The 19,381-nt window shown below is 45.8% G+C and overlaps 1 protein-coding gene across 2 annotated transcripts in view; it reads left to right on the top strand.

Annotated features, from left to right (window-relative positions):
• LOC117364740 (SURP and G-patch domain-containing protein 2-like) overlaps window positions 1-19,381 on the top strand; it is a 140,755-nt gene that overhangs the window by 15,326 nt on the left and 106,048 nt on the right. For both annotated transcript variants that reach the window (XM_033954289.1, XM_033954290.1), the window contains 2 exons: window positions 933-1,411; window positions 10,981-11,092. In XM_033954289.1, the coding sequence (XP_033810180.1) occupies window positions 933-1,411; window positions 10,981-11,092 (591 nt within the window). The remainder of the gene's footprint in view (window positions 1-932; window positions 1,412-10,980; window positions 11,093-19,381) is intronic.

The following is a 19,381-nucleotide window of genomic DNA, read 5'->3' as shown; positions in this document are numbered from 1 at the left end:
GGAAGAGATAGTCCAAGCTTTTCAGCAGGTAGGAAAGTTTTTGTGGTGAATGAAATTGCCAAATCTCCACCAGTCCCATCCCAACGGAACTGGGCTCTTACTAGTAGCTCCAGAAAGATGTTTTAAGGTACAAAACCAACTGGGCAAAGGCAAGTGAAAGACTCTTCAAAACTACCATTAAATAGTAGCAACTAAAATACAAAAATGGAGTCATTACATCCCATCTCTCCCCACCCCAAGCAAAGAGGATGAGGACTTCCTCCCATTTCCTAAAGGCCTCAGAGCAACTCAATCCCTGCTTCTAAACTCCTCTCAGGCCCCATAAGAGCTCTAATCCTCAGCTGTACCCCTCAAGTCCCACAGGAGCTCTAATCTCCTACTCTACCCCTCCTTTTCTAGGTCTCATGGCTGCTCTAATCCCCAGCCCATGCAGGATCTTTTTCCATCCTTTCCTGCAGGTGTACTATCTTCCTCCGGATTCAGCCACATTCACTCTCTTCAGGCCACCAGCAGCGTTCCTTCCTGTACGCTGCCAGCAGCTAACCTGGAAGCCCTTCCTCTGATGCATTTTGCATCAGAGGGAAGGCTTCTAGGTTAGTCGCGACAGCATGTAGCAGCGAGTGCAGCTGGAACTAGAGGAAGGTAGTACACCCACAGGAGCCCCAAAGTAACCACTCTATCCCCTTGAGTCTGAAGGGGATCCCTGAGGACCTGGAGGGGGATTCCTGTGGACTGTGTGGGATTCTCATTGCCACTGTTCCCATGTAACTCTCTACTCTGTTCCCTAGTTTGTCAGTTGTTAAAATTGGGGAAACCCCCGTTTTCTTCATGGCTAACAGTCTGGGAGTTACTTAGGTATGGAAAAGTATGCACTAAGCTGTTATCTTTTAGCATGGATCACTTAAAATTGAACCTTCCTTTTATTTGAACAGGTTTTTGTTTGAAGAGACCAGCTTGGAATATAAATATTATCGTGTGAAGTTGGCTGAGGTACAGTCATCAAGAGAGTCCACGCTAGATGCAGGTGTGCAGACAAAATCCTCTAAAAGAACGCCAGAAGAATTAGCAACAGAATCTGTCAGAGCGATGTTATATGCTCGGAAGGCAACTCAGCTGAAGAGAAAACTTTTTAGAAATATTGCATTGTCAAGGCGGAGGAAGATAAAACGGGTGACAGCGGCAACACAGACCGTCCTTTCCTCATCGGTGATGATAAAGATGCAAGCCAGGAAGGCTCAAACTTCCATCCGGGAGACAGCATCCTCTTCAGAGAAGCCTGTTACTGAAGAGAGGTACTCTCCATCAAGGCCCACTGGATCTGCTCCCAGTCCAAGAAATGAGGGCTCTGCAGAGATTAAATCTGAACCCACTGAGCAAAGTGAACCACTATCTGAGGCAGAAATTTTGCAAAGTAGGTGATGATCTTTGTTTTTCTGGCCTTAAATTTTTTGTATAAGATATTACCTAAGTGAACCTTAAGCCTTGTTCCCCCATCTAAATTAACTTTTAGGCCACTAAATGTTACCATCCTTCCTGAATTTTTGATAATTTAAAAATTGGTAAAGACTAACACCATCCCTCAATTCTATGAAGCATATAAAGCACAGTTTCTTATCGTAACAGGTGTTATCCAGGGACAGCAGGCAGATATTCTCAACATGTGGGTGATGTCATCTACAGAGCCCTGAGCGGACAGTCTCACAAGCAAACTTGCTTGAATATCTTCAAGCTTGCGAGTGTATCGTGCATGCACGTGTGCCTTCCCACCTGAGTCAGGGTGTGTGTCTCCTCAGCATGGTCTCAGTTCATATAGCTAGCAAAGAAGCCAACCAGGAAAGGTGGGTGGCTTGCGAGAATATTTGCCTGCTGTCCCTGGATAACACCTGTTACGGTAAGTAACTGTGCTTTATCCCAGGACAAGCAGGCAACATATTTTCAACATGTGGATAACCTCTAAGCTAACCAAAAAGGGACGGTGGGAGAATTGGCAATTTAGGAGAACAGATTATGCAAAACTGACTGGCCAAACTGGCCGTCCCGTCTGGAAAAGGTATCCAGACAGTAGTGAGAGGTGAAGTATGAACCGAGGACCAAGTGGCAGCCTTGCAGATTTCCTCAACAGGCATTGATCTGAAGAAAGCTACAGACGCCGCCATAGCTCTGACTTTATGCTCCGTGACCTGACACTGCAGAGGGAGACCAGCCTGAGCATAGCAAAAAGAGATACAAGCAGCCAACCAGTTGGATAAGGTTCGCTTAGCTCCTGGATGCCCCAACCGATTTGGATCAAAAGAAATGAAGAGTTGAGGAGCAGTCCGATGAGCCTGAGTACGTTGCAAGTAGAAAGCCAATGCACGCTTACAGTCCAAAGTGTGAAGCGTCACTTCTCCAGGGTGAGAATGAAGCTTAGGAAAAAATACTGGAAGAATAATGGATTGGTTTAGGTGGAAATCCGAAACCACCTTAGGCAAGAATTTAGGATGGGTATGAAGGAACACCTTATCATGATGAAAAACGGTGAAATGTGGATCCGCAACCAAAGTTTGCAGCTCACTGACTCTGCAAGCAGACGTGAGAGCAATAAGAAACATGACTTTCCAAGTCAGATACTTCAAAGGAGCCCGGTCGATTGGCTCAAATGAGGCTTCATTAACTGAGCAAGGACAACATTGAGATCCCAAACCACCGTAGGAGGTTTGAGTGGAGGATGAACATTGAAAAGACCCTTCATAAATCGGGAAACCACCAGATGAAGACCCAAATTTCATTGGTCTTGAGCCAGCTTACCAGTGCCTCGACCCTGCTCTCGGCAGGCCAGCCTGAGCGTCCGCCCGAGGATCCTCGGAATCGGTCTCACTGGCTGTCTTCCAGTGGATCTTCCCCTGCTGCTTCGAGGCTGGGATTCCCGACTCGTGAGCCTTGTTTGAAGTACCTGGCGAAGTCTGCCTCGTCCTCGAGGCACCCGCCCTCTAAACGGCCGAGGGACTCGCCTTCGACGGGGTAGGTCTCCTGCCTCACGCACTTCAAGGTCCATCGAGGCATCGGTGCGGCCAAGGCACAAGTCTTGTTCTCGTGGGCCGCCCTCCATGACTGTTTCTCCGAGGCACGGCATGTCGAGGTCGACCCCTCCCTCGAAGCCGTCTGGGAGGTTTATTTCTTCTCCGGTTCCTCAAACCCCAGGGTCTTCTCCCAGTATGATGTAGCATGGGCGCTCTTCGACCCCCCCCCCCCCCAGGCATCGGAGCAGGGCTTCTTCGTTGTCCTTCTCTCGGGACTTGGACATGCCTGCTCTGTATTCTAGGGAAACGTCCCCTTCCTTTTCGGCGGCTAGACATTCCGGGTCTTCCTCGCTGCGCGAGGTCCTTTCTTCTTCTTGGACCTCCTCCTTCACGAGGTTTGTTTGTGACATTGGGAAGGCTCTTCAGCTGGACCTCCAGTCTTGAGGACCAGACCTGCTTGCGTGAAACGGCGTTGCTCGGGGGCGTTTGCGTGACTTCTGCATGCAGTCCTTTTGGCGGAGCCCGTCGGGGAGCTTGTGATCCCGCCGCCAGTTCCCTCACTGTCCGTCCCGCCCAATAATTCCTTGCTGGCGCCTCCTCTGGTTCTGGTGGGTGACCGTTTGCGAGACCTATACTAGATGTGGGCATCAATCATGACTGAACAGTGGGTCCTGGAGGTGATTCGGGACGGCTATGCCCTGGAGTTTGCCCGCTCAATGTCAGATCATTTTCTCGCTTCTCCTTGCCAGGCATCATGGAAGAAGTGTGCTTATCACCAGACATTTCAAAGACTGCTAGATTTCAAAGTAGTTGTTCTTGTGCCCCCTCAGGAGTGGGGGGAAGGGGGTCTGTAAATCTTGTTTTTAAAGGCTTCTGCCTGCTCCCTCATATTCCGCGGGTAACAGTCACTGTGTCATTCTCTGTACCCATGGTTCCTGATTTTCAGCAGCTGTTTACCTCACCCAATAATGGATTTGTTAGTCCAGCAAGTCACTAAGTGTACTTTGCTCCGTAGTGAGGGAGGAGTGACATTAAATGATGTACAGGATTACAGGGTGGACTTGGTCCTCAAAGGACAGTTTGAGGCTTTAGCTCTGGGTTTGAAAGTGGTGAGTGCTTCCTTTGTGGTGCACACCTGCCATAAGGTGTTGCACTGGACTACATCCAAGGAGGAGAGCACACAGCCCCAGGAGTGGATTATGTAGTATACACCCTATATGACATTTTTAGGGTCAGTAACAAGGTATCTGTCCGAAGAATACTATGGATCAGATAGTGGGCGGGAGATTCTGCTTCTAAAGCTACTTTGAGCAGGCTCCCTTTTAAAGGATAAATGTTCTTTGGCAAGGAGATGGATGATCTTATGGCCAGTGTGGCTGATTATTGTCCTAAGTCATTGCCAGACAGTAGACCTCGTGCCCCAGGAGGGGGGTTTCATGGTTCCTTTCATGGCTACAGTTGGTCTCATTATGTGACACTCCTCTGCTCAGAGATCGATAGAGGTTTTGGGGGCACAAGACCTCAGGTGTCAATTCCTCGCTTCACAGCTATTACAAAGAAGTCCCAGTGATGCCAGGCCAGAGCCCAAGGTTCCCCGAAGACTGAATGCAAGAAGGCATAGGTGAAGATCTGTTCAGACAAATAGGTGCTGGACATTATTTGAGAGGGATATAAGCTTGAACCTTTTCACCCTCTTGTGGAATTTTTTTGTAGATTCTCCAGCAGGAAGGAGTCATAGCTACTGTGAGGGACCCTTCAGGAGCATCCCAATGCTCAGTGACCAATACTATTATACTAGAATGACAAGAAAACGCATTAAGACTGAGCTCTTAGTCCTTCACTGTAGGACAGGGAGCATAGAGAAGCTGCTGGGAGACTAAATTAACTCCTGCAAAGAATCCGTAATCACATCCAACAGAGCTGAAAGTCTGAACAGTCGGCTGGCAGTGGAGGCTATTTGGTGCACATGTACCTGCTAGTGATCTTGGAGCTCCACACAGGGAGGACTCATTCTGTTACTGTAAAGGCATAGGTTCTCTACGGGATTTAAGACATAATGGAGATTCAGTACCTCCTATTTTATGCAACTGTGCTTGGGTGAAATATGCTCTATAGCAGTGTTTTTCAACCTTTTTACACCCGTGGACCGGCAGAAATAAAATAATTATTTTGTGGACTGGCAAACTAATAGGATTAAAATTAAAAACCACGTTTCCGTCCCATCTCCACGAGCTCAGTCACCTCAGTAACTATAGAAAAATAGACAAATATAGTGCAAAATATAGACAGCAGATATAAATTCTCAAAACTGACATGTTTTGATCACTAAATTGAAAATAAAATCATTTTTCCTACCTTTGCTGTCTGGTGATTTCATGAGTCTCTGGTTGCGTATCCTTCTGTCTGTGTATCCTTTCTTTCATTTCTTTCTTTCTGCACTCAGCCCCAAGAATTGTCCCTTTCTATTCCCTCCCATGTCCTTAGTGCCCCCAGTGCCTCCTTCCCATGTCTTTAGTGCCCCCAGTGCCTCCTTCCCATGTCTTTAGGGCCCCCAGTGCCTCCTTCCCGTGTCTTTAGGGCCCCCTGTGCCTCCTTCCCGTGTCTTTAGTGCCCCCTGTGCCTCCTTCCTGTGTCCTTAGTGCCCCCTGTGCCTCCTTCCTGTGTCCTTAGTGACCCCAGTGCCTCCTTCCCATGTCCTTAGTGACCCCAGTGCCTCCTTCCCATGTCTTTAGTGACCCCAGTGCCTCCTTCCCATGTCTTTAGTGACCCCAGTGCCTCCTTCCCATGTCTTTAGTGACCCCAGTGCCTCCTTCCCATGTCTTTAGTGCCCCCAGTGCCTCCTTCCCATGTCTTTAGTGCCCCCAGTGCCTCCTTCCCATGTCCTTAGTGCCCCCCGTGCCTCCTTCCCATGTCCTTAGTGCCCCTTCCCATGTCTTTAGTGCCCCCAGTGCCTCCTTCCCATGTCCTTAGTGCCCCCAGTGCCTCTTTCCCATGTCCTTAGTTCCCCTTCCTGTCTTTAGTGCCCCCAGTGCCTCCTTCCCATGTCTTTAGTGCCCCCAGTGCCTCCTTCCCATGTCCCTCTACTCCCTTCCACACTTTGTCCCACCCCCATCCCCGAAGCCAGCCAGCCTGCCTGTCTACCTCTCTCCCTCCCTCCCTGGCCAAAGCCTACCTACCTCCTTTCCTTCCTGCCGCGCAAAAAAAAAAAAGCCTCCCTCCTTCCTTTCCCTGGGTCAGCTGCTTTTATCACCCTGCTGCTGCTAAAGCCGACAGGAAGTTTTCTTTTCGATGTCAATTGTGACGTCGGAGAGGACGTTCTGAGCCAGCCAGACAGCGATTGGCTGGCCCAGAACGTCCTCTCCAATGTCACAATTGACGTTGGAAAGAAGTCTTCCTGTAGGCTTTAGCATCACGTAAGAGCAGCCGGCCTGGGGAAAGGAAGGAGGGAGGCTTTTTATTTTTTTTTGCGACAGGTAGGGACAGGAAATGATCGCCTGTCCCGTTGTCCCCGAGCACAGCTTCGAGACAACGGGACAGGAGTCTGAAAAAGGGACCCATGGTCACCTTAATCATGCCAGCCCTGCATGGACTGGCAGAAATTTCCTGCGGACCGGCGGTTGAAGAACAGTGCTCCATAGAGCACCTGAACATAGAATTCCCGCAGCACCCTTTAAGGTTTCTCAATATATCTCAATATCCAAATTCCAATTTAAGTTCTTCAAATCCTAATTTGATATTTGTGTGTCCTTGTTTTTTTGTCAAATTTACATAGGGCCTTATGCAAAGCCGATATCAAGTATTGAAGTCGTCCACCCCTGCAAAAAAAAATCTCCAAGGCTTTGTCCTATGGTTTGGCTTGATCATTCCTTTGACAAAGTCTATGTATAGTGCTTGATTTGACAGTAGGCAAATGTGACCCTCCCCTCCTCCCAACAGTTCCCTACCGTATCCATTACCATAGCTGGTTTCAACCGACCATCATCTGAGATGCTCCACCTGAGAAATACTGCTCTTTTCCTATTCCACAAAAGCAAGATTATCCATCCTATTGGGAGCCAAGGTAGAAGACATAGTGAGCCGCATTGACAGGATCATCAACAGCGTAGAAGAGGAAGATACCGCGGTGGTGATCCATGTGGGGACAAACAATGTGAGCAACAAGAACTACAACAGGGAAGTACTGAAGGACCAGTTCTGGATGCTAGGAAGGAAGCTGAAGACCAGAACTCAGAGGGTAGCGTTCTCGGAGATCCTGCCAGTACCCAGGGTCGACAAGAAGAGGCAGACGGAGCTACAAGCAGTCAACGTGGATGCGGCGCTGGTGTGAGGAAGAAGGAAATGCAAGAAAGTGACAGGCCGCAAACTCAAGTGTATGTACACGAATGCAAGGAGCCTAAGGAATAAGATGGATTAATTAGAAGCTATGGCACAAAAAGATAACCTTGACATCATCGGCATCATGGAAACATGGTGGAACGAGGAAAACTACTGGGAGACAGAGTGGCTCAAAAAGGTGGGGGCATTGCCCTATACGTCAGAGGGAATTCAGTCTACCGGGAAAAAACACGCTGGAATCAAACAATAAGGTAGAGTCTCTATGGGCCAAAATTCCAGGAACAAATGGAACGGAAACGAAGATCGACATCTACTACCGACCTCTGGGGCAGTCCGAAGAAATTGATGGAGAAATGACGGACGAGATTAAACGCAACTGCAAAGGAGGCAATACAGTTATATCATGGGCGATTTCAATTTTCCGGGGACAGACTGGAACCTAAGCACCTCTGGCTGCGGTAGGGAGACCAAGTTCCTGGATGCTATAGGTGATTGCTTCCTGGAACAAATTGTCAAGGAAAATACAAGAGGAAACGCAGTTTTGAACTTAATTCTAAATGGACTATGAGGACCGGCACAAGATGAAGAAGTAGAGAGGACACTGGGAACCAGTGATCATAAAATGATCTGCTTCGACCTGGACACGGGGACGAAACATCGATCAAGAACGACGGCCAAGGTGCTGAACTTCCGAAAAGGGAATTATGACGGCCAAGGCGCTGAACTTCCGAAAAGGGAATTACGTAGGGATGGGAATTACGTAGGGATGAGACTCACAGTGGGGAAGAAGATCAAGAAGAGGATAAGCACTGTAAAGACGCAAGCATGGTCCCTTTTTAAGGACAGTCACCGAGGTGCAAAATCTATATATACCACGTATCAACAAGGGATCCAAGAGGAAAAAGAAGGAACCGGTGTGGCTCTCTGTAGCGGTGAAGGAAGTGATCAGGGACAAGAAAAGGTCAAAAACGGATGAAAACTGGAAAAAGCACAAATAGAATCAACGCAGGTGCTGTAAGGTGGTAAAAGGGGCCAAAAGAGACTATGGAAAAAATAGCCAAGGAGGCGAAAAACTTCAAGTGTTCTTTCGATATATTAAGGGGAAACGACCCGCAAAGGAAGCATTGGGGGCTGTTGGATGACGGAGGAATGAAGGGAGTGCTAAAGGAGGACAGCCATGGCCGACAAACTGAACACATTTTTTACATCTGTGTTTACCGAAGAGAATATATGCAACATACACGGGAAACAAAGACTGGAAACTGACAGGGTTGACAGTCAGTCTAGAAGAGGTATGCAGGCAGATTGATAGGCTTAAAAATGATAAATCCCCAGGACCGGATGGCATCCATCCGAGGGTAATCAAGGAACTGAAAGGGACTATAGCTGAACTGCTTCAACTGATAGCCAATCTGTCGATCATATCGGGAAGGGTTCTGAAAGACTGGAAGGTGGCGAATGTTACGCCAATCTTCAAGAAAGGTTTGAGGGGTGATCCGGGAAACTACAGACCGGAGAGTATGATCTCGGTACCGGGAAAGATGGTAGAGGCGCTGATAAAGGACCGCATCATTGAGCACCTTGACGGACACGATCTGATGAGGACCAGCCAGAATGGCTTCAGCAGAGGAAGATCTTGCTTGACGAACTTGCTGTACTTTTTCGAAGGCGTAAACAGACGGATAGACAAGGGTGACCCATTCGACATTGTATATCTGGATTTTCAGAAGGCCTTCAACAACATACCGCATGAACGACTACTTAAAAAAATTGCAAGTCATGGAATCGAGGGTGAAATACTCACGTGGATTAAAAATTGGCTGGCGGATAGGAAACAGAGTGTGGGAGTAAATGGACAATACTCGGACTGGAAAAGCGTCAGCAGTGAAGTGCCGCAGGGTTCGGTGCTTGGACCGGTGCTCTTCAACTTATTTATAAACGATCTGGAAATTGGTACGACGAGTTAAGTGATTAAATTTGCGGACGATACGAAGTTATTCAGAGAAGTGAAGACACAGGAGGATTGCAAACATCTGCAACGTGACATAAACACGCTCGAGAAATGGACCGTGACATGGCAGAAGAGGTTCGATGTCTATAAGTGTAAGGTGATGAATGTCGGTAACAAAAATCTTATGCACGAATACAGGTTGTCCAGGGCGGTACTTGGAGAGACCCCCCAAGAAAGAGACTTGGGGAGTACTGGTCGACAAGATGAAGCTGTTTGTGCAATGTGCGGCGGCAGCGAAAAGGGCAAACAATGCTTGGAATGATTAAGAAGGGGATCACTAACAGATCAGAGAGGGGCCATGGTGCGCCCTCACCTGGAGTACTGCATCCAGCACGGGTTGCCGTACATGAAGAAGGACACGGTGCTACTCGAAAGGGTCCAGAGAAGAGCAACAAATGGTAAATGGGCTGGAGGAGTTGCCGTACAGTGAGAGATTAGAGAAACTGGGCTTCTTCTCCCTTGAAAAGAGGAGACTGAGAGGGGACATGATCGAAACATTCAAGATACTGAAGAGAATAAACTTAGTAGATAAAGACAGGTTGTTCACCCTCTCCAAGGTAGGGAGAATGAGAGGGCATTCTCTAAAGTTGAAAGGGAATAGATTCCGTACAAACGTAAGGAAGTTCTTCTTCACCCAGAGAGTAGTGGAAAACTGGAACGCTCTTCCGGAGGCTGTCATTGGGGAAAACGCCCTCCAGGGATTTAAGACAAAGTTGGACGGGATCCTGTTGATCCAGAACGTAAGCAGGTAGGTCTGATCTCAGGGCACACGTCTTTGACCTGGGGGCCACCGCGAGAGCAGACTGGTGGGCACGATGGAACACTGATGTGACCCAGCAGTGGCAAATTCTTATGTTCTTAAAGGATGGATTCCATCCCCTTATCGGTAATTGATTAGAAACCCGGGAATCTCCTCCCAGTTTTTTTACTAAGTGGCCCCACCCCTCATGCATAGATTTCAATAAAACACTACTTAAGCCTTTAGGGAGGTTTCCTCTCAGTATATGTCGCAAGGCGAAAAAAGAATAGGGAGCATAATAGGCAGATTCCAAAGGTATTGGCATGTATTGCTGCTCCTCAAGCATCCAATCCTTTTAAGTGTCTCAACAAACAAGTCATGTTATAAAGTCCAAAACTGGGATATTTAGACCACCACAATTTCAACTACCAACAAGACAAGTTTAGGTTTACAATGGTTCCAACAAAAATGGGACAGCAAACAATCTAGGCTCCTGAGGTCTGTCTTCAGTAGTTTCAACGACAGCGTTTGCTTCACTTATAGCCACTGTAGGAATACCACCATTCTAATCGGATCTATTCTACCCAAAAGTGACAAGTATAAATCTCTCCAGCCTTCCAGCTGATCCTTTGTACATTGTTTCTTCCCCCTCCCCCCCCTTTTTTTTTTTTATAAAGATAAATATTTATGGCAGAAGCGCTGGTGTATTAATGGTAATTAATTTTGTTTGGGTTTTTGAGGTGTAGGTTGGGTTTTTTTTGTGTGTGTTTTTCCTTTTGTTTGTACAATTTTTAGCTGCTTTGCAATTGTATTTGTGGTTATGTGCTAAGTTTAACTATAAACATTACAAATAGATGACTTAGGTGTGATCATGGTTCTTGTTTTATTGTTCCTAGTTGATGCTAAAACAAAGGATACCGCTGAAAAGCTTGCTCAGTTTGTTGCACAGGTGGGACCAGAAATAGAAAAATTCAGCATGGAAAATAGTGCATCAAATCCTGAGTTTGGGTGAGTATTGCTGCTCAGATACTGAGGGGCTTACTGTACTAAAAAGCTTTCATATGCTTTTTCACTGATAAATCTTTTGAAAATTTTAAAAAAGGTGTGAGTAGTTTCCCCAGTATAAACAGCTACAGAAGAAGTTTTAAGTAGTATCATTTTAGGATATTTATATCATCTTTATATCATCCAGTTGTAGCAATATGAGCATAAATGCTTTCAGGCCTAGAATCTGGTTTCCAGCAGTGGCTAATATAGATCACAAGTACCTAGCAGAATTCCAAAAAGTAATTATTTCTTATGGCTTTCCCCCAAGTCTTATTAACAGTTGTGCTTGTCCTTCAAAATCTATTTAAACCTTTTTAACCCAATTACACTAACTATTATTACTACATACTTCAGTAATTATGTGTTGTGCAAAAATATTTTCTTCTCTGCTACTGTGTAACTTACTGGCATGCCCCCTAGGCTGTCCTTTTTGAAAAAGTAATTCTAGTGCAAAAGGTACAGTAGGCTTGACAAGTGGGTTTCTTCCTTTCAACCAAAAGGATTGCAGAAGGCATCATCTATATTGTTTTCAACTCTGCCTCCTTGTGTCACTAGACCAGTGTCTCGCAAACTTTTCCGGCCGGCAGCACACTAAATGTAGTGCCCTGGCCGGAAGGCACCTGGAAGTCAACGCGATGACGTTGCGCCCATACGCAGAGGCCCATCTGGCTGTGACTCCGCCGTTACAGGGATCCGGGAGGTGTGAGAAGAAGAGGAGAGACGCTGGCCAGGAGGAATCAGTTGTGCCAGCTGACTTCCTACAGGACATGTCTTGCTGCGAGAGGCACGTCCTGTAGGCAGGCGTGGACAATTTCCTCCTTGCCTGTGTGTCGCGGCACACCAGAAATCTCAGGAGGCGCAGTGTCTCAGTTCCTCATTTTTTTCTTCTGCAAGTAGGTTGAGAATGTGTCTTTCTTTTTTTTTCCCTCTGCTCCGCATCCGTTTTATTTGGGGGGGGTTTATCTGACAGAGTTTCCCAGAAATCCTGTGAAAGCTCTGCCTGGGAGAAGATATACCCTCTGGTTGTTGCTGGCTTCTTGGTCTCACCATGTCTGGGTAGGTAGAACCAATGTTTCAGCCATCATGCTGTGGCTTTCTTCAGGGTACGCTGTGAGATCTGCAGTTTGTCTTTATATATAGTAGGTCCCATGGACCTGATTGAGAACAGGGAACAGTTCTATACCCAAACAGAAGCACAGTGATGGACTCTCCCTGGTGGTAACCAGCATATTCATGGAGTCTCTTGAAACCACCCTACTGGAGAGTGCCAAGCTCAAACCTAAATTGTGGATCCATTGTAGATGACACTTTTGTCATTTGGTCTCATGGTCAGGAAAACTTGAATTTCTAAACCAACAATGGCCACTCTAACATAAAATTCACCATGGAGACAGAGACCAATGGATGCTTCCCCCTTTCTGGATGTAATGCTAAGAAAGTGGTCAGATGGGAGCCTGGGGCACACAGTATATAGGAAGCCCACCCATACCAACTGTTGTCTACATGCAGAGTCCCATCACTACTCATCCACAAAAAGAGGGGTTTTATGCACACTAGTGAACAGAGCATTAAGAGTTTGTGACCCTGGCAGCCTTCGGAAAGAAAAGGACACCCTTTGGACACATGTCTTTCTAATGGCTACAGCAGAAACATAGAAATAGACGGCAGATAAGGGCCACGGCCAAGGCTGCCCACCCTAATGACCCTCCCCTTCCTTTGCCTAGCGAATAGATCCCACGTGTCGATCCCATTTGGCCTTAAAATCAGGCACGCTGCTGGCCTCAATCACCTGCAGTGGAAGACTATTCCAACGATCAACCACCCTTTCAGTGAAAAAGAATTTCCTGGTGTCACCTCTTAGTTTCCTGCCTCTGATTTTCCACGGATGCCCTCTTGTTGCCGTGGATCCCTTGAAAAAGAAGATATCTTCCTCCGCTTCGATGCGGCCCGTGAGATACTTGAACGTCTCGATTATGTACCCCCTCTCTCTGCGCTCCTCGAGCGAGTATAGCTGCAGTTTGTCTAACCGTTCTTCGTACGGGAGATCTTTGAGTCCTGAGACCATCCGGGTGGCCATTCTCTGAACCGACTCCAGTCTCAGCACATCTTTGCGATAATGTGGCCTCCAGAATTGCACACAGTATTCCAGGTGGGGCCTCACCATGGATCTATATAATGGCATAATGACTTACGGCTGACGAAACCCCTGCGTATGCAACCTAGGATCTGTCTTGCCTTGGATGAGGCCTGCTCTACCTGACTGGCAGCCTTCATGTCCTCACTGACGATCACCCCCAAATCTCGTTCTGCTACCGTTCTTGTTAGGATCTCACCATTAAGGGTATAAGTCTTGTATGGATTATGGTTGCCTGGGTGCATGACTTTGCATTTTTTGGCATTGAAGCTAAGTTGCCAGGTCCTAGACCAGCGCTCCAGTAGGAGTAGGTCGTGCATCATGTTGTCGGGCATTGAATCTTTGTCCGTTATGCATTTGCCTACTACCTCTTTAGCCCTAAAACTGATGGACAGCCCAATCCAGAAAATCAGCAACAGCCAACAACCTTTAGAGGACAATGCTACGATAGAACAAAAAATGGTAGTGCTTCCCTATGTCCAAAAAGTAACAGATCACATAGGGACACTACTAAAGAAAAATAACATCAAAACAGCCTACAGTACCCTACAGAAACTCATATCTACACTCACACATGTGACAGACCGGTTACCTCTGCTCCAAACCCCTTGGGTGTACGAAATCCCTTGCAGCTCCTGCTAATCCTGCATTGGTGAAACTGGATGCACTATAGAGGAAATGCTGAAAGAGCCACCATAAGCTATGCAACACAGAAAAAATCATCTGTAGCCCACCATAGCAGGGAAACTGGTCTTAAGATTAGATTTGAAAACATAAAAGTCCTGGAGAAAGAAGACCGCTGGTGGCTGAGAAGAATCAGGCAATAGAGATAGCAAGACACCCCAATAACTTCAATGGAGGTAAAGGACTCTTCATAAACAAAGCATGGCAGAAGGGGAGGAAATCGAGATGGCGACCTAGGCAGACGTGCTGAGCAGAGCTCCATAGAGTGAAAAGTTTTTTTCTGTTTTTTATTGCTGCGGAACTTACCACAAGATGGGGAAAAGGAAAGGAAAAGTAAGGATTTTCCCTTCAGGGTCTGCTGCCTTCCCTGTGACTTCCATCGAGAGGTTCGTTGTTTGCTCAGCGTGACCCTCCGGTACCGGCATTATCAGTGAGGCGGCTATGCCGGAGCTGAATATATCTCTTAGCCCAGAGGAGAGGCTTCCACTCTCACGTCCAGGCTAGGAGAGGCACCAAGAATCATTGATTGAGCTAGTCAGCAGTGAGGCTGATGAAACATAAAATGGAGGGGATGATCGGAGCCAGGGAGAAACTGCTATTGCAGAGAATTGCCCGGAGTTTGTCTCCAGAGACTTGGTTGTCTGGAGCAATGGGTGGACAAGGATCTGTTGATTCTTCTGAGGAAGAACTGAAGAAACATCAAGAAAGCGTTGAGCCCTCTTTTTCTCCTATGATAAAACCAGCCCACGTTACTATAGATTCCATCTGAGACACAGTTGCCCAATTGGAGAAACTATTTTGGGGAAATAAAATGCTGGTGGACATTTCCTTACAAGAACGTAAGTCACGCCTAGTAACTCAGGAGGCAAATAATTTTGAACTGGAGAGGAGTATGGGAGAGGTGCAACAAGACTTGAAAGTCTTGAAAACCAATTTTTTAATGTCTAATTTTCCACAATCTTAAGTGGATTGCACCTATTGAGATGTTTAGAAAATAGCTGTTGGAAACTCTAGGGGTACCTAAGGAAGCTTTTCCACCCCTTTCTAGTGCATATTTCTTACCAACCAAGAAGCGACAACCATCGAGTCAAGAGGAGCTATCTATGTATAGCTTGAATTTGACACAGTTCCTCGAGACATCAATGGAAGGAGAGTGTGAAAGATCTACCTTCTTAATGACTTTTGTCATTGAGTCTGATAAGGACTGGATGTAAGACAATATTTTCAAAATCAGAATAAGCTGTTTATGGGAGGGAAGGTATGGACATTTCCTGATACACTAGAAAAAAATAAAACAATTCTTATTGCTTCGCCCCCAAATTTTATCCTTGGGGGCCCAGTTTTTCTTAAGTTTTCTATGTAAATGTTTAATTTCTTTTGAAACAGATACCTTTTCTATGACCCAAAACAGCTAAAGACTTTTTTGGAAAACAAACGAGTAGTAATGGTCCCAAGTGTGGATGTGAGTGAATTGAGTGTAGACACTTAGTTGTCTATAAGCTTAAAAAGGGAAGATGTTAGAGTACACTTCTCCCTCCGTATCCGCGGTTTCAGTACCCACGGATTTGGTTATTCACGATTTTTGCCCGTCCTCCCCCCTTGTTTTTTAAGAACAGAAATGCTGCATCTCGGACCTTCCCCAGACCTTACCTGGTGGTCTAGCAGTGATGCGGGGCAGGATCGATCTTCTATGCTCCTGCCTCGTGCAGAGCCATCAACAGAATGGCTGCTATGAGTTCCCGTTGTAGTCTCAAAACTACAACGGGAATTCATGGCTCTACAGGGGGCAGGAGCATAGGAAGATTGATTCTGCCCTGCGTTACCGCTAGACCACCAGGTAAGGTCTGGGGAAAGTCCGGGACACAGGAGGGAGGCAGGGGTGGGTCGGTTGGCCCAAAAGTTATTCCATATTCGCGGGCCAGCTCTACCCCTAACCCCCTCAAATACGGAGAGAGGCGTATATATGCCTCTTAGGTTTGCCTGATTTGTTTTGTTAACACTGATTTATGTTCTATTGATGCCTCTCTTCCTTAAATTTCCTGCCATTGTATTATGGGCTTATAGGGAATTCTTTTGTTAACAATTTGATTCAGATCTTATCTGAAAATTTCACTTTTCCTCTTATTTGGATAATTTAATTATTTGATGCAATTGAATTCTATTTCCTGATGCATGTGCTGTTTAATTTGAAAAATTTGATAAATTAAAAAACAAAACAAAACCACAAAAAAAAACAAAGCATGGCAATCGCTAATCCAAAATAAATTTAGCATAAAAAGGGCTGGGGCTGAGGAAAAATGTCGTCTCCCTCCATCTAAAGCAGGGGTCTCAGTCCCTCCTCGAGGGCCACAATCCAGTCGGGTTTTCAGGATTTATCCAATGAATATGTATGAGCTCTATTTGCATGCACTGCTTTCATTGTTTGCTAATAGATCTCATGCATATTCACTAGGGAAATCCTGAAAATCCAACTGGATTCTGGCCCTTGAGGAGGGACTTTGAGACCCCCGATCTAAAAGCTTCCACCCCTTTTAGTCTACCAGAATTAAAAAAAAAAAAAAAAAGTGACCACAGCCTTCCCTGTCAGAATTTAAATTGTGCCCACAGACACTTCTGTCAAAATTCAAATTTGTGTTACCAACTGACTTCCCTATTCTTAATCAAATCCATGGACCCACTATAAGTAAAGACAAATTGCAGACCTCACAGCATATCTTGACGCAGTGAGACCCGGAAGCCAGCAACAATCATGATGCCAGCCGTGGAAGCATAAGAGAACATAAAGCCTCTGGGTTCAGAGGGCTGTTGGGCGGGGGCAACCTTTTTACAGGGAACCTTCCTAACTAGCCTGCATTAATATTTAAAACAGCTTGGGGAGCGTTCCCCTGTGAGTGCACCGCACTCAGATTTTCAGGCGAAGGAACGCAGGCTGAGTCCTGTGTTGGCTCAGAGGACTGTAGCAGGTGCTGGCTGTGTCACCTCCCCCATCCCCGAAGACGCATGAAGAGCTAGTGAGGTCAAGGGTTTAAGACACTTGGGGTCTGACTAAAGAGCAACACGAAGGGACAAGTCCCTGGAGGAATCCACAAGCTTGTTTAAGGCAGAAATCTTCCCATAATCCAGCTATAGTGAGAGCTGATGCAGGCACAGCATGTTACAGTTCTGTGAGAACAGTACATTACTGTCTAAAGGTGACATTGGGAGGGCCTGAAAATCAAAGTTTTAAAGGTATATGGGGCTTTCTTTAGGGTCTCCCACCTCCAAAATCTCCTTCCCTGAATTTTTGGAACTTTGGATTTCTCAATTTTATTATACCCAATTTATAAACAGTGGTACCTTGGAATCTGAACTTAATCTGTTCCAGAACCCCATTCGAACATAAGAACATAAGTATTGCCGCTGCTGGGTCAGACCAGTGGTCCATCATGCCCAGCAGTCCGCTCATGCGGTGGCCCTCAGGTCAAACACCAGCACGCTAATGAGACCAGCCCTACCTGCATACGTCCGTGTTCAGCAGGAACTTATCTAGCTTTGCCTTGAATCCCTGGAGGGTGTTTTCCCCTGTGACAGACTCCGGAAGAATGTTCCAACTCTCCACCAGTCTCTGGGTGAGGAAGAACTTCCTTATGTTTGTATGGAATCTATCCCCTTTCAACTTTAGAGAGTGCCCTCTCATTCTCCCTACCTTGGAGAGGGTGAACAACCTGTCCTTGTCTACTAAGTCTATCCCCTTCAGTACCTTGAATGTTCGATCATGTCCCTCTGTTTGAGGGAGAAGAGGCCCAGTTTCTCTAATCTTTCGCTGTATGGCAACTCCTCCAACCCTTTAACCATCTTAGTTGCTCTTCTCTGGACCCTTTCGAGTAGTCCATGTCCTTCTTCATGTACGGCGACCAGTGCTGTACTCAGTACTCCAGGTAAGGGCGCACCATGGCCCAGTACAGCGGCATAATAACCTTCTCCGATCTGTTTGTGATACTCTTCTTTATCATTCCTAGCATTCTGTTCGCCCTTTTTGCTGCCGCCGCACATTGCACAGACGGCTTCATCGATTTGTAGATCAGAACTCCCAAGTCTCTTTCCTGGGAGGTCTCTCCAAGTACCGCCCTGGACATCCTGTATTCGTGCATGAGATTTTTTTTACCTACGTGCATCACTTTACACTTATCCACGTTGAACCTCATCTGCCATGTTGATGCCCATTTCTCGAGCCTGATTATGTCACGTTGCAGATCTTCGCAATCCCTCTGCATCTTCACTACTCTGAATAATTTCATATCATCTGCAAATTTAATTACCTCGCTCGTCGTACCTATGTCCAGATCATTTATAAAGATGTTGAAGAGCACGGGTACAAGCACCGAGCCCTGCGGCACTCCACTGGAGACCCTCCTCCAGTCCGAGTATTGTCCATTTACCCCCACTCTCTGTTTCCTATGCTCCAGTCAGTTTTTAATCCACATGGGTATTTCATCCTCAATTCCATGGCTTGCAATTTTCTGAAGTAGTCGTTCATGCGGCACCTTGTCGAACGCCTTCTGAAAGTCCAGATATACATTGTCGACCGGGTTGCCCTTGTCTATCTGCCTGTTTACTCCTTCGAAGAAGTGCAGCAAGTTTGTCAAACAAGATCTGCCTTTGCTGAAACCGTGCTGGCTGGTCCTCATCAGCTGAATTAAAAAATGGAAAACAAGATGTAGTGTCCAAATAATAATATAATCCAACAAAGTTGATGAAACACTAATAGTGTATATAATGTGATTTTAATCAAGGGAAAAAAGACCTCAAAATACCCCTATAGTGTGATCAATGAAGTCACAACTGTTTCGGGGTTGGGTATCATCACAGGTCAAAAAACCCTTGATTTTTTAATATTTTTAATTTTAATTAGTTTTAAAAAATTTTCTTTTGTGATAAATATAGTGTGTATCAATTTCCTATCAATGTTTCCTTCTTAATGAATGAGCATTAAATGACCAGCAACTATTGGTTCAATAACATAATAATCGTCATGCTTGTATTTAGAAAGTAGTAAGCACTTATCTGAATAACCCAACGGAGGCCCGGTCCGTTTCGCACTAATGGGCTTCTTCAGGGGTAATGAGAAGGCTTATTAACTTGCCTATTGAACTTTCATTTTGCTCAACGATCTTTAAACAGAAGGAAAAGAAATAAAAGAGACATTATATAACATATTTTACTGAATAAATCATTAATAAACTACATAAAGCACCTGGTGTCCTATTGATTAAATATGTTTTGAATATTACGGCTGTGACTATAAGTTCACTATCTCTTTTATAACATTCAGATGTATTAAGTCACCTACTCAATGTTTATGCTGAAAATAACTTACAGCATAATAATGTTTATACAAACGGCAGTAATCTCAAATATAATGACTTAATAAATAAATAGATAATACTTGCCGC

This window comes from Geotrypetes seraphini, chromosome 8 (genome assembly GCF_902459505.1).
Source record: "Geotrypetes seraphini chromosome 8, aGeoSer1.1, whole genome shotgun sequence".
Taxonomy (NCBI): Eukaryota; Metazoa; Chordata; class Amphibia; order Gymnophiona; family Dermophiidae; genus Geotrypetes; species Geotrypetes seraphini.
This window is presented reverse-complemented; position numbering and strand designations above follow the sequence as displayed.